The 14,688-nt window shown below is 39.7% G+C and overlaps 1 protein-coding gene across 15 annotated transcripts in view; it reads left to right on the forward strand.

Annotated features, from left to right (window-relative positions):
- LOC125770676 (armadillo segment polarity protein) overlaps nucleotides 1-14,688 on the forward strand; it is a 35,929-nt gene that overhangs the window by 4,682 nt on the left and 16,559 nt on the right. For 8 of the 15 annotated variants that reach the window (XM_049440637.1, XM_049440655.1, XM_049440619.1 and 5 more), the window contains one exon: nucleotides 2,021-2,082. In XM_049440637.1, coding sequence (XP_049296594.1) covers nucleotides 2,052-2,082 — 31 coding nt within the window. In that variant the 5' untranslated portion in view covers nucleotides 2,021-2,051. The other 7 variants (XR_007419232.1, XM_049440701.1, XM_049440688.1 and 4 more) reach the window with 6 other exon arrangements.

Below are 14,688 nucleotides of genomic sequence, written 5' to 3' on the forward strand. Positions count from 1 at the left end.
CTCTTCTTCGTTTACGAACCTGTTTTTCACAATCACATAACGATGTGAAGATACGTTGTTCGGTATTTCAGACAATACCTTGTTTTGATGGTACAGGAGGTAATGTTTTATAAATTATTTTTAAGTTTAGTACTAAAGATGTATAGAATAAGCTTTAGAATATAAGAAATATGTATAAAAATATTACTCTAGAATTACTGAGGAGAAATTCCAAAAAATCTGATGATCTCCCTACCTCATTAAGGAGATGCGATGAATTCTGAAGAATGTACCTTAACAAGAAATCCATTTTGAAGCCGATCGTTAAATGTTTACAGCCTAAACTTTTTTGGAACCAAAGGATCGAGCATTATCTCATCTCACCACGAACCGTTGAAAAGAGAGATCCTGTCGGTATAATGTCGGCAGGTAGAATTATGGCCGATCGACAAGGGAAGTACATCACCGCTCTTGGGACGGATGACGGTTAGTTTCTATCGAACCGGTTCCGCGTGTACATCGTGTTGGGATTTGCAAATCCCTTGTGAAGGTGTCCGTGGTGTTGGTGATCGCGGTGTGACTGAAGACAGCCCCCCTCCCTCCAGCGTTGTTGGGCGATTGGTACGTGCGTGTAAGAGAATCTGCATTTAAGAAGGAATGTGTTACCGGAGATGACTGGACGAGTTCTTGGTGGAATTCTTGGCTAGTTGAAGTTGAGAGTTGAATTCTTGAGCTGGAGAATACTGATTGCAATGTGTCTGTGTTTGTTGGAGACGTACACGTTAGACCCAGAAGAAGTCCTCAAGTAGCTCCTCAACAGCAAGTTCTCTCCAGTCAATAAATTGAGTGATCAAACTGATCTTCAAGTCTGAATGAATCATTTGAACGTATGATTCATAACGCTTCTATAGGATGTGAAGTAACGTCACGTACAGCGAATTGTCTTTTGTTTCCGATTTAACGCAAGCAACTCTTGGTCAGCATGACTCATACATAGTGCATTAGGCATCAGTTTCAAAGGCAAACGACACGGCAGTGACTTACCTGCGCTGTTTATTTATCAGAACTCCCTTAAGATATTCACTTTTATACCTAAACATTTTCCACTGTCTAGTCTGGAGGATGCAAACAACCAAAAACTGGGTTAATACTTTCAGTTCAAGCCAACTTCAAGCTGCTTTAATTCTGCTCAACCTGTCGAGAGGAAAATATTTCCATCCCTTTCTGCATCCGCATGCATATTTGCCACACGTGTTGGACACATTTTTTCCATGCCACACACACACCATCAAAAGAATTGTCCCAATGTGATCCGACCCTCGGCACTGTTATCTTCTCGCCTTGCAAACCATAAACAACTTCGAGCGACCGCGTCCGTACAGATCAGGGTTCAGTTTTGGTGCTTAAAACACATGGTTGAAGGTTTGCGGTATTGAACGCCTCTGTACCTGCTGACAAGGGAAAACATGTGTTAGGAATGTGGTGCAGTGCGATACTCGATCCTCGATCTTTAAGGCTTGGGGTGCGTTATTCGGTAGCAACCGGATCGGGTATTTTATTTCTAGTTTCGGCTTTCATGAACAGGCAAGTTGTGGACTGTAAAATAGATCCGCTTTTTTTTAATTCGTTTTTCTCACAACTCACGTATGGCAGTATTAGTTTTGTTGTGTTACTACTTATTTTGGAGAAGAAAGATCGATGACAGCTCGCTGAGTATTTTAGTACAAGATAGATCTGATCCGGCGTACGATGACAGCACATTTTGACAGGCATTTGTTGATACATTTATCATACTATTTACATGTTTTTAGTACACCATGTCGGTTTTTTAAAACAATATTCAAAAGAACATTTAAGAAAAATTTAACGCAATATAAATATACTTTTTTTTTATTTCCATGCTAATGCTGTCTTTCTCTGCAATCACACTCGACCGATCAAACAAACCGGACGGAACCGGTTGGAACTCAAATTTCATTCCGGAATTATTTCTTCAATCAACCCACCTGATGCACATCTCACCACAATCAAAATGAACCAGGCGTGGAAGTGATCGCCGCTCGTAAAGCAGCATGAGCTATCAGATGCCGCAAAACAGAACAAGTAAGTACACGTACAAAAACCGGTACGGATATATGCAAAATTGAAATCGTACAATTTTTTAGACCAGTTAGACTTGATTTACTTAAAATGCATAAAATAATGCACGCTAATCATTGCAAAAGTTGTCACACATTTAGTGGCCAGCACACGTAAACGGGTTTAATTATGATGGTAATGTTCCGTTTCCGGAACACTTTAATGCTTCGTTTGAGTAGCAGATAAATGCAGTAAAACTTTTGCTCCGCTTGATCGTAAAACAAAATCGAGAAAAGAAACGTGGCGATTGGTAATAGCAAATCTACCAAACGCTGCCGGTGGAAGTAAATATGTTCATTATGGTTGTACTGCTAATAATAAAAAGCTTTAAAAAAACAAATTGATACCTTTACGCTCGTTAAGAGCTGCGCTCGTAATCGATTGGTGGAATCGCAAACAAATGGAAAGGATAAGAACCAGAGAGGAGACAGGAAATTGGTTAGGATGGTAATGATTTTCTGTAGGTTTTTTTACATACTTATCCACCTATTAATACCTTTCTACAGTTGCACCATAACCATCTTAATAGATCGCAATCTATTGCGATTTGTCGTAAATTTCCCATAAATCTTAGCTTTTGCTGAAATTTATGTACTTACTGTACACGGTTAGGTATATGAATGGTGTTTGTTCATTTATTGCTAAATTGCAAGTAATTCTGTCTTTAGTAATAAATATTTATTTAGATTTCATTAGTTCTGGTTACTATTAAAGTGGTTGCTATAAAACGTGTGGTTGTTTCGAAAAAAATACTTCTGTTTGCATTTTGCTATAAATAGTGTACTTCAAAAATGTGTTTTTATATAGAAATGTTTTAAATGATATATGAAAATGATTTTTTATAATTATTAAAAAAAAAGGAAATTGCGATCCCCTGAAACCCCTGTTTCTGGTCATATATGTCCGGTTGTCAAGAGTTAAGATTTAACGGCCAAGCATAGTAAATTACCTCTTTTTATAGCACTGTAAATCATGCAGGGTTTGTCGTCCTTCCTTCCACCCCCCCCCCCCCCCCCCCTCTCGCTCCCCATAACGCATCACACAAAATCAATTAATAACGTATCCCATCTCTCAGGTGGAAATTAATAGAATCTGACGATGAGCGAAGATCACTGATGTTGCTCGGTTAGTTTAGTTTGATGATTTCGATAACTGTGCGCAATGATCGTAACATCGCATTGATGATTACCACCTGCAGGTCAGCTGTACCGTAATATAAGTTTTGCAACATATCCCGCTGCTATAATTATAAACGAAATGCTGACCATACCTTACATACATTAACGGCAAGATACAATTAAAAAAAAAAAAAATTTTGAATGTTTTTTTGTATAAGTTAAATCTTATTGCTCAAAATATCGTTAGTGCTATAATTATTTTGTACTAAAAAAAAAGGTATCGTAACGGTAGTGTTATACATGCAGGGTTTTCCATAGCAATTGTTATAATCTATGTAACGCTTTTTTATAGTGTATCTTAATTAATAAGATACCTTATTTCCGTCTACTTAATAATAAATAACGTTTTTTTAAGAGCTTTAGTACAACAAAATAGAAACTCCTTTATTATGTCCTTAAAGTGATTTTCCCCTGGTATAACTCTGTATAACTCTTGGATTTTTCTGAGAACTCCTTGGGTGTTTTTCTAACCTGTCGGTGCTTTTTTGATGCATGTATCAGGTTCAAACATACACGGTAGTTACCGCCTGCCGAGAAACACTAAATTTCGATGCTAAATGATGCGTTACACCATCACACAGTTACCGCATCCTCGTAGACAAACTGTCTAGCATTGCTGATATGCGTTTTTTTTTCGTTGCGGCTTTAGAACTCACACAGAAAAAAGAGTCCGAAGTGAAAGTATCTTGTCCGTGTCCTTTCACGCGTAATATAATCCCACATGCACACGGTTCTCTTATCGTTAGGCTTACCAGCTTGTTCTAATTTCACCGAAATCGAATTGCAGTGTGAGTACCGACGAAGTGTGACAAATTGGGCGGTAAAGAACGCGAACAACATGGTTTTACAGCCCTGAAAGCAGACACCGCACTGTCCTTTACCGTTGGACAACATCTGGTAGCAATACAACTAACTTGTTCGCCCGGTAGGACTCCCTGAAGGACGTCGTTCGTTCGTACGCAAGTGTTGCCCTTTTGTCGGCAGGAATATTTCCCGCCCCTGGGCATAAAGAAAATCGGGGGAAAAATAGATGCGCACGCAAGCATTGACGAGCACACGAGGACCGTCGTGTTATCCTTATCGTACCTTCAACATTGGGGAACGGTTCTCACAACACAGCAATGAATGATATCACTCCTATAGCATCCTTACTGCCGTGCTGTTTTGTTGTTTGTTTTGCAAAAGAAAGCTGGGGAAATCGTCCGTGTGGAGTTGGAAAAGGTGGAGCCAAACCGAAAAAAGGCTTTTTTCCGCTGGTTATAAATTTCTACAAAATGGCGGAAGTACGCATTGTTCTCTCTCGCTTCCGTGTCCTGCTCACGCACACAACGGCCTGCCAGGATAGTTGTGAAAGTGATCCAAAAATGGAAATTCAATCACTGGAACTAGAGCGCGCACTACCGTGATACGTTAAGCAGGAAAGAGAGCACCAGATGCCGTTGGGAAAATATCTTCACTTTCACGGGCCGTTATCTTTGTGGACCGCCTTGCCCGTTTGCCGGACTGGATGTGTTGCCTTATTGCGTCAAGAACGGTTACGGTAGCGGTATCGTGTCCTGGTGCTCTCGAAGCACCTAAGTGAAAATTCGTGACTTAAATTGTTTTTTTTTTCACACACAAACCAAATTCGAAATGTGGTTTACCTCTCAACAGTTCATTTGAAGAACTTGTTCGTCCTTTAGGAAAAAAAACGGGGTAAAATTGTTTATTCATATTCTAAAAGTGTTTTTAGAAAATTGGAAGTGAAATTTATTAGTGCTTTGTGTTAATTTGAGTGAACGCGCCTGTCTGCGTGTGTTATGTTCCGTTCACATCCTTAAAAAAAACGAATAATACAGTAAAAACTGTTAACTAATTAAGTTGTATAGCGTTTGTTTTTATATAAAAGTTGTATTTTGTCTGTAAAACCGTGATGCTGATACTAACATCGTGAAAATTACATTCCCTCATCCCATCCACTAGTGACGTTTTTGGATAAACTTCACTCGAAATATCTTCATAAAGCTTTTGTGAAAGTGCACACAGCTAGGTATGCATCAGTGGGAAGAATAAATGTAAATGATATGTGTTTTTTTTTAAATATCCTATTAAACTCATTCCAATGAAGTTTTTCTGTCAACTCAACTGTCAGCAAAAAGCTTCAATTCTTGTAAAACATTACTTCGATCAAAACCGTGATATTCTCTTAGTAACCCTGTAAAAAGCTCATAACATGCCTATTTCAGCATATTAAAAATCAACAATAAAACCCCCAATAAGGCTCAAACTGTCAACTATTGCATACATCTAGGCGCTTTCTTCTCTCCAAGATGGATTCTCGCTCCGCTTTTAGTGTTATTATATTATAAGTTTCAAGGTTCAAATTGTTTAGAAAAAAGTTTACTAATAAAAACTTAGACAAATATTATTAAACACTAAAAATACTAAAAAAAACATTTTTTTTGCGACTAGAGGAATTTTGATAAAATCATAACCATCTTCCCGTGCGAAATGCTTCAACCAATCCGTCAGAATGTGAGAGAAATTAATGTTTGTGTGTGTGTGTGCGTTTTTGGGCAGGGATACACACTAAACATCTTCCGTTCCGCTGATTGGTGAAACCGATTTACTGTAAATGGTATGCGCTAGAACGCGCCGGTAGCATAATGCGCACAACCACCCTCAATTTCCACTATCTTTCCATCACGAAGCATAGATATGTAAGGGGGGTTTTTTTCCCCACCACACATATATATGTATATACCTACATATATATGTACACAGATTTTTTTTTTGCTGAACGTTAAAGGGCGCACCAAGCGTGGGAGTAAACTTTCGCAGTTTTGCTATGTGTGTGTGTGCGTAGCTCATTTAATGAATGTGATTTTTTTTGTTGGTATTTTCAAAGTTAAACATTTTTTTTCTCCAGTTCTTTCTCCTCCTCCTAAGTTCCTTTCTTTTAAGTTCCTCCTTTGAACATATCTCATAAGTATGGCTGCCTTAGAAGGAAAAACCCGTCAAAGGAAGAACATATCAAAACGTATGAAAATGTCTTTGCCTTTTACAACTACGGTTAGGCCCGGGAGCTCGCGGAATATAAAGAGAACGAACAGAGAAAAAAATCTATAAAAAAAATCTCAAAAGATGTGTTATGTGTTTTTATAGTCGCGAAGCGTATTTTTTTTTTCTTTAAATTTTTTATTACACGATTCGCACAAACACACAAACCAACCCCCCCCCCCCCCCCCTGGTAAAGGGTAAAGGGTAAAGGGTAGCAAAATGTTTGATTGAATAGTAGAGGACGGGGGGATTTTTTTGCGGGGTGGTTTTGCGCCGAGATTGACGTTTACGACGTTGGAAGGATGCCCTCAGTGTATATCCACCCTGGCCGATCTGCCGACACAGCCGACCGGTATGTCAGTCACCGAACCCGCCCGTATAAATGCAAACGGTATGCAGCGACAATCGTTTATTGATCGCTCATCGCTCGTTGGTCGCGGTCGTGATTGTGCGCATCTTCCGAACCCCCAACACCAGGCAGCGAGGAAGGGCCTACGGATGCGATGAGCGCACAACGGTCCAGGACTCGTGCATAAGCCACTGTACGTACGTGCCGAGCGACTCGGTCAGATCTGCTCTGCCCAAGGTTAAGAAACGTGCGCAAAGTCTGGTGTTTTGAGGGTGTTTAGTTTCGTGATTCAAGTGCTACAGTTTAAGAAATCTCTCGTTTGTGCTTTTTAAAATAATGCGAAAAGTGTACGAAGGAAGTGAGTCTTGATTTGCTGCTATCCTTCCGGGTGTTAAGAACTGTGAGTTTTACAGTGGGTTCTGCCTTGTGTAAGCAGCAGTGAGAATCGCAAACAAACCAGAGGATATCCTTTTTTGGGGCATATCCACACGCTAACATCATCACCACCATCATCTCAACGTAAACGCAAGCCTTACTACTATCAAACGTAACAAAAAAAACTTCCATCCACCAAATACTACCAACCTCTGCCTGTACACACCGTAAACAGATCGAACCGTTCACACTCGAATGACTTTGCGGCATGTTTTCTGGTTATTTTGGGCCCCCGGTGCAACCGTACCGTATGGTAATTTTACCGAGAGCACTGCCGGGTCAAAACCACACGAAAGTTGAATATATTGTGTGTATGTTGCAAAGCTAAATTCCAGCAATAATGGCCATATGATCCGGGACGATGGAGTACCTACAGTTCCTGGGTGAATGTAAGCGTGAATTGTTCTTTGAGAATTTTGTTTGTTTTTTTTTAGACCAATCCCGATATAGGAATAGTTGTTGACGTTGGTTTCTGCTGCATTTGTCTCGATTTAGTGATTTTAATTTTCGTTTTCAATGCTATATCTTAGAGATCTTAGATATCCTTATAGGACTGTATTCTGACACTTGAGAAAAAAAAACGTCGACGATGTAAGTAAAAATGTGACAGAATTTATAAAAGTAGTCCTTTTCTTTACTTCAAATGAAGTAAGAAACCTTGGAAAGTACTAAAATGTTACAACTGACAGCTAAGTATGCGGTGCAATATTCGTGTACTAAAACTGTGCAGTGATTAAACGTGAAGTTGCTAATGTTACTTGAAGAAATAGAAAATTTTGCTCAAAAAGACACACTTTTCACATGTTTTTTTTGTAGTTTTACTACTTATGATACAATAATTATCATCCTTAAATCAATCAATTAAATAGTTTGTACTATGCATGTGTACTAAATGTACTAAAAATTTGTGTTATGCGTTATGCGCTGTAATATTCTATTTCAGTGTCTTGGAATGGTATTATTTGTTGCAGATAGTATGGTAAATTTGCTGAACACCAGAAATTCTGGTTGTTTTCACGCAAACAATAGGAATTCTTGATGTGATGTGAAGCAGTTGTACTTGACTTAGAACTTGTCCACTTTTGAGGTTATTTTCTCTCAGGGCTTTATTGGTTTTTTTTGAGTTTAATAGTCTTTAACTTGACTTATTTGATATTTTTAATCCCTCCTATGTGCTTAATTTGTGACACATTGAAAATAATACATCACATTTAGACCTTTTTTAGTACAGTGTTGTGTTCTGCATCTAGACGGTATTCCCTGCCTTAGGTTTTGCTATTGATTTGTGCCTTCGGTGCCACACTATCGTTGATTAGTTTAGAAATAGAAATGAAAATTAAAAAGAGCAAAAATAATAAAAAAAACATTCCCGCATTGTTATCGCTTCAAAACAACACCGCCGCGTAAGCAACAAGAAAAAAACACCCGGTAGTTGAAATGTTTTTGCTACAGGGAAGTAATTTCATGCCATGCAAATATAAACAAATAGTTCTAAACAGTTTCACGTCGCAATGGCAGATCGAACGCACTGATATGAAAATGTCAAGCAGGCAGAGAAGAAAAGCATGCAAATGTAGGACGAAAAAAAACTCCCTCTCGGTACACATAAAACAAACAGAAGGGAATGTGTTTAATTGATTTTACAATCTTTATGGCCGTGGCTAGGAAGCTGGCGGAACCTTTTTGCACGATCGTACGGATCGAATGCATGTTGCTGATGCATGTAATGAAATGACCCTATTGCGTATATAGGTTCATTGCACGGCAAGCTGTAGAAAACATTTATTGCAGTTTTCTTTATGTTTCTTATTAATTCCTTACAAAGAACATATTGGCGTGAAGAATAGATTTTAACAAACTATCAAGAATAGTAACGTGCCAATCTTTCAATAGTTTAAAACATTCAATACACTTGACAGTCTTCTGACGTTAGAAGTGTCCCTAAGCTTATCGTTTTTAATAATAAACGTCAAGATTACGTTTTGTAAACATTATTTGCAAAAAATAAAACATTGCGTAAAGAAAACTAATTACTTCAACAGGCGAAGAACTATAAAACACATAGTCAGACGGCGAGTGCACTTTCTGATAATCTTTCAACTTGTTGTTTTTCTTTTATGTCCTTTCTGTCCACTGTGTCAATAGCGTACTTCCACAAGCTCACCAGCAAAATAATCATCACTATACAAATAAGCGGTAAAGCGGTAAATAACATAACTGTACTAACACCGTGCGTTACCAGCTGTCAGTGTTCCAGTAACGCTGCCATAAAAATGCTTATAGTATGCATCGACGTCACATCGCTTTTGCATTATCAGCATGAAATTATCTGTGCTAACGATCAAGTATGAACACGATCACGAAACTGCACTGAACACAGTGCCATAAAATTGTGTAACACAAACATTACAATGCTCTCGTTTTGTTTTACCATAGCTTTGGTACATTTTGCCTAACCTTAGTATCAAGGACATGAACGATGACATGGTGATATGGATGTTTTTTTTTTTAAATTATTATAGTGACCACTAAGAAAGTGTACAGAAACCGAGGGCGAATAATTAAATTTGTTTTTTTTTTTAAATAAACATATTTAAATTTTTTGTCTTATAAGCCATTTGCTAAAATGTTTTATAAAGAACAAAAATCAAATTTCACAACAAAAAAAAATCATGTTTAAAGTTTTTTGTGTTACATTTTTAAAGCTTCTTTAAACCAATTTAACGATCACAGTAATCCATCATATGACGGTTACATTTATCAATGACAGGAAATTGCGTTTTCCATTTTGTGCTTGATTGCCAGTTTTCTCCGGGTGTTCGTAATGATCTCACCAGCTTGGTAAAAAGGTTTAGCCAAATTGGGTTTGTCCTTTACCCGTTCCAGAGAATTTTCCAACAATTCTAACCAAAAAAAAAAACTTTCACAAAAACTTTACATAAGTCGGGGGAAAAAAACAAAAGCAACAACAACGGGTGGGTAGTGTAGGTGAAAGGGGAAATTAATATAGGATGCAAAAAAGGTAAAACGAACCGGCGGGCCGAAGAGTCGGTACGTCGACACCCTGTTGCCATAACGACGCACGGATGGATTCTGTTTCGTCTAGCATGGCAAGTGCTTTGAAATATTCCAGACGGGGTTTAAGCAGCGTGTTCAGGAAAATGCGCGAAAAGCGGACTGGGAATGGGGGGGGGGGAGGGGGAAAACAAGGACAGAAAGCGAAGCCGAGCACAAAACACAAGCGCCTGCTCCTTTATTGCTGCGGAACGGTGTCCGGGGAGACACGGGAGACCGAGAGATCGTCGACGAGTGAAAGATCAAAGGAAACTCCCCCTCCGTGTTTCAACTCACGTTTTGCGTCTGCAAGATCTTAGGATATGGTTCCCCTTTTTTTTTGGTGTGGTGCGTGCGGAAGGATAACGCCCACATCCTTTTTTAGCAGTACATGTTTGCGCTGTAGGAACGGTTAAATATGTCGAAAAAGGAAAATTATCCATCATCTGATGGGGTTTTGCGTGTACTAAAATTGAAAATGGTGTCTCTTTTCGATTCCAAATCGATTGATAGCTTTAGCAAACTGAAACAATTTGTATGGTATTCTTTCTGTTATACTAAAGTAATAATATAACAGTATTTGTTATACTGTTATATACATAAATCCTTAGCAAACTGAAACAATTGCATGAAATTCTTTCTGTTATACTCTAGTAATAATATAACAGTATCTGTTATACTGTTATATGCATAAATCCTTGAGGAAAACCTCTTTTTTTAAAGTAATTTGAGGCGTTATTGAGTAGGCGTTATGGACATCTTGCCTAAATTTTGATTTACACAGTATAAAAGGAAAAAAATAAGGGGTCAATTTAGATGTTGCACAAGTTTAATTGCGTTAGAAATATATGTTGCACCACCCAGTCAGTTTGAGCAAACTTTCCGCCCAACCCCCCCAGTTAGGCAAAATTGGATAATAGCTAGATGGCGATCAAAAAGAGAATATCCCCCCCTTTGGTGTGCATCGTTCGCATGTGCTGTAATTATACCTGTAACGCACTGGAAAATAAAAGCAAAGGGCCTTTTACCCGTGCCACAGGTCCCGGTTGGGGTTTTGCTTCAATTAGCGCCTTGCGATGTACAACTGTGGTTGTTCCCATAGTTCAGTCCACCGGTGTAACGGGTGATGAATAGTTGATACTAGTGCAACAACTCTGTTCTGTCACCAAGGTAGAGGTTCTTCAAAAAAAAACACACACTCACACACTTTTGAGCAGCAATATCCGGTTACCTTAATTTCGCCGAATGACATCTTGCTTTGGAAAAAACAGATGAATTATTGATGACGGAATGAAGGAACTGTGGATGTACATATAATTTGGTGTCAAGCAAGGCAATTTCTTCCCTCCATTAGCGACAACTCAATGACATAATAAAGCGCATTTTTGTTGTGCCTGGTACACCCTAACCTCTCCAAACATAGAGCAAACGAATAAGACATCAAGTTGTGGACATTGATTTGAAATGTAAAATGGTTCCAGAAGTGTACTACTAATTGCTTATCAACTAGAAATATATTTCTATTCGATTTTGCCGTAACAAGTCCGGCTCTTTGAAAGCTGGCAATAAATGAATGAAATACTGAGCTACCTACAAAATACTGTGAAGAACTCGCATACACCAAGAGACGAATATCTCTGGTGCACCCAACCCCAAAGAAGCAATATGTTGATCATTTTCGTTTTCAGCGCTTCATCACCATAACGCGCGTTTTCTTTGTACATACGTCGAGTCTGCCGCGCACTTATCCAGCACTCTCTGGATCTCTGGTGGTTGGAATGTTTCGCATGTTATTGCCACGTGTATCCCTTAAACAACAACGTAAAACAAACACACACACACCAGATTTCGCAAAGGCAAAAGATAAGAGGATAGAGGGTAGTGAAAAGATGCGGTAGATGGAAAATAGGAAGAAAAAAAAACACAGAAGGAAGCCCTTCATTTGGAACACGGTGGAAGCCTGGGCCCCGGGTATAGACGAACGTTCTTCACCGATGGCAATGTCGAAAACTTCAAAGAGAATCCCTAATCACGCAGATGAGCGGAGACACCGAAACCGGAGGAGGGTTTGTTCCGCCTTTATTCCACGGCCGATGCCTGAAGCCATCATGAAAAGGCGACCATTTTTGCGCGGGAAATGGCTGAAACTCGCTCGTCTCAAAGTTGTGGAGGTGTGTATGCGTGCGTACGCGTCCAGTGGAGAGCATTGCTTGGCTTTGCTCCCCAGCAAAGCAAAAAAAAAACTGGAATTGTCTGGATTCGAATCTTGAATATCCGAAGGTCCAAACGTTGACAAACACTGAATGCTATTAAGGATAAAGAGATTACCTGCAAACCCCCTCAGCTCAGGTTGACGGTTTTTTTTTGTTTTATCTTCTCCATCTTCACTGAGCATCTTCATTTCCCAGCTCGACGACAAATGCTGAGGATAAGCTGAGTCTTAACGTACCAGATTATAGGTATCTCTCAAGGTATTGCGCTGTTTTAAAAATCGCCAATACTCGATCACACGCCCCAATTTCTGCCTGTTGGTGCTCCTTTAGTCGGGTTTGTCCGCTTTACCTTAAGTGGGTTTCCGCAATGGTACCGCAAATGGAAAGTGCAAACACACCCGGCGGTATGTGTGGACACGTGGACCTCTTCAAGCGTGTGGCCAGATTGAGTGAGCTGGCAAACAGAACCTCCCGGCTCTTTACGTTCCGGTTTCTTTCTCATTCCCTCTCTTTCTCTCTCTCTCTCCCTCGTTCTAAAGGTAAACTACTTACCAGCATTTGTCTGGTTTATTTGTTTGCCAAGGTAGCCTATGGTCAACCGTCACACATCATTTCCCGTTTTAACCCCGATGCCGACGAACAAACTTTCCTCAAGGAAATTTTGACATTTATTTCGTTCTGCGTTTTTTTTGGAAGTTTTGGGTTTTTTTTAATGCGTAATCGGATTTATCATCACTTGTTGCCTGACTACTAAAAAATACATTACCCAAGCTACTTCAATATCACTGTTGTAGTATACAACCATCAAATTCGGTCTGTTTACACTGTGCTTCAAAAAAGAAGCGTTACAGAGCGTTACACTTAGTTGTCAAAATGTCACTATGAGTATGACAGGTAACTAGACAGTTTTTTCTTTGGGGAAAATTACTAAATTAGGCAAGAAGAAGATCTTCAGTAAACTTCAATTTGCAAATCTCAGCAACACAAACAAAAATGGCGGCTGTCTGATATTACTTTTAATAAGTGTATTGACATTTGCATATGTCATTAGGGATTTAATTGCTACAGGCAGCCATTTTCACCAAACCACTACGCATTCACTCAAGTTTCTAACAACAAAAAGACATTCCAGTTTTGCTTTCCACACCACAAAGGAAATCGGTCAGCGATGGTATTGCTTGGTTTCGCTACCGAGAGCTACAATTCCAAAAACCGTGTCCTTTTGATAGTCGTACACGTGTGTGTTCCGTTTTTTGCCTGCGAGGGACTTGCACACGCCTCTGCTGCCAACCGAACCTTCGAGCGGGTTTGTCATGCTTTCGTTTGACGAGACGACCGTCAAACAGAGGCAGAGGCGCAGGAGAGCCTTGCCATTTCTCCTACTCACTTCCTTTTTATGCACAGCAAAGGACCCACCAGTACGAAAATCTGCTTCACACAGAAATCCCGGGAAGCACCCTGGTTCGGGTTGAGTCGGTGCGGCTCTGTCCACTCCCCCCACTACCCCCTGGGTTTCCCGCCCGCCCCCTTCCCGGTTGGTAAAGTTTTTCCTTTGATCTTTGAGCAAATCTTCCTGCCAGCTATTCGCTTTTCATTTCCTCTGTATCAACACCCCGTCCCCCAACCGTATTTTTCGCCCTCGTCGATGAAGTGGAAAATCCGCATCGTTATGTGTGGCCCCCGGGCGGGTGTGGTTGTGTGTGGGGGCGGGTTGATGAAAACGCGCGGGCAGGCAACTCTAGATGCTTCGCCCCTACATCTCTGCTAAGGCACTGACCTGCTAACCGTTTTGCGCTAGTGTGAACTGTAAAATGAAAAATAAAGCCCCGGCTAGCGTTGAAAGGCCCCCCCCGGTAACGACTTTGCGCGTGTCCTGCGAAAACGAAGCTGCGTTACCTTGCCATTTTGCTGTGAATTTCGCTTGAGCTTTGGCTTTCCATTAGTGGGACGATTTGTGCGAAAGGCGGCTACATTAAGGTGCCATTTTTAATCCCAAACTGGCGTTACCGGTGAGTTTAGTTGTTTTTTTTTGTTGGGGGATGTTGTAAATATTTGATTTATTTTATTAAGAGATGTGTTTGAACCGCTGGAGAGAACGATTTTCAAGTTGTTCTATGTACAACAGGCAACGTTCGTTTTAACGCATCTAATATGTTTTTCAAATAAAAGTTTGTCACGCTCAATAATTCAAATATAGGACCCTTTATCGAATCCCTCAAAGTTCTTATTTTAAATGCTTTAAACGATTTTCTCAAGAAAATTTCTGCTAGTATTGAGGATGTAATTTTGGAAAAAAAGGATT

The sequence above is a fragment of the Anopheles funestus genome, chromosome X, assembly GCF_943734845.2.
Source record: "Anopheles funestus chromosome X, idAnoFuneDA-416_04, whole genome shotgun sequence".
Lineage (NCBI taxonomy): Eukaryota > Metazoa > Arthropoda > Insecta > Diptera > Culicidae > Anopheles > Anopheles funestus.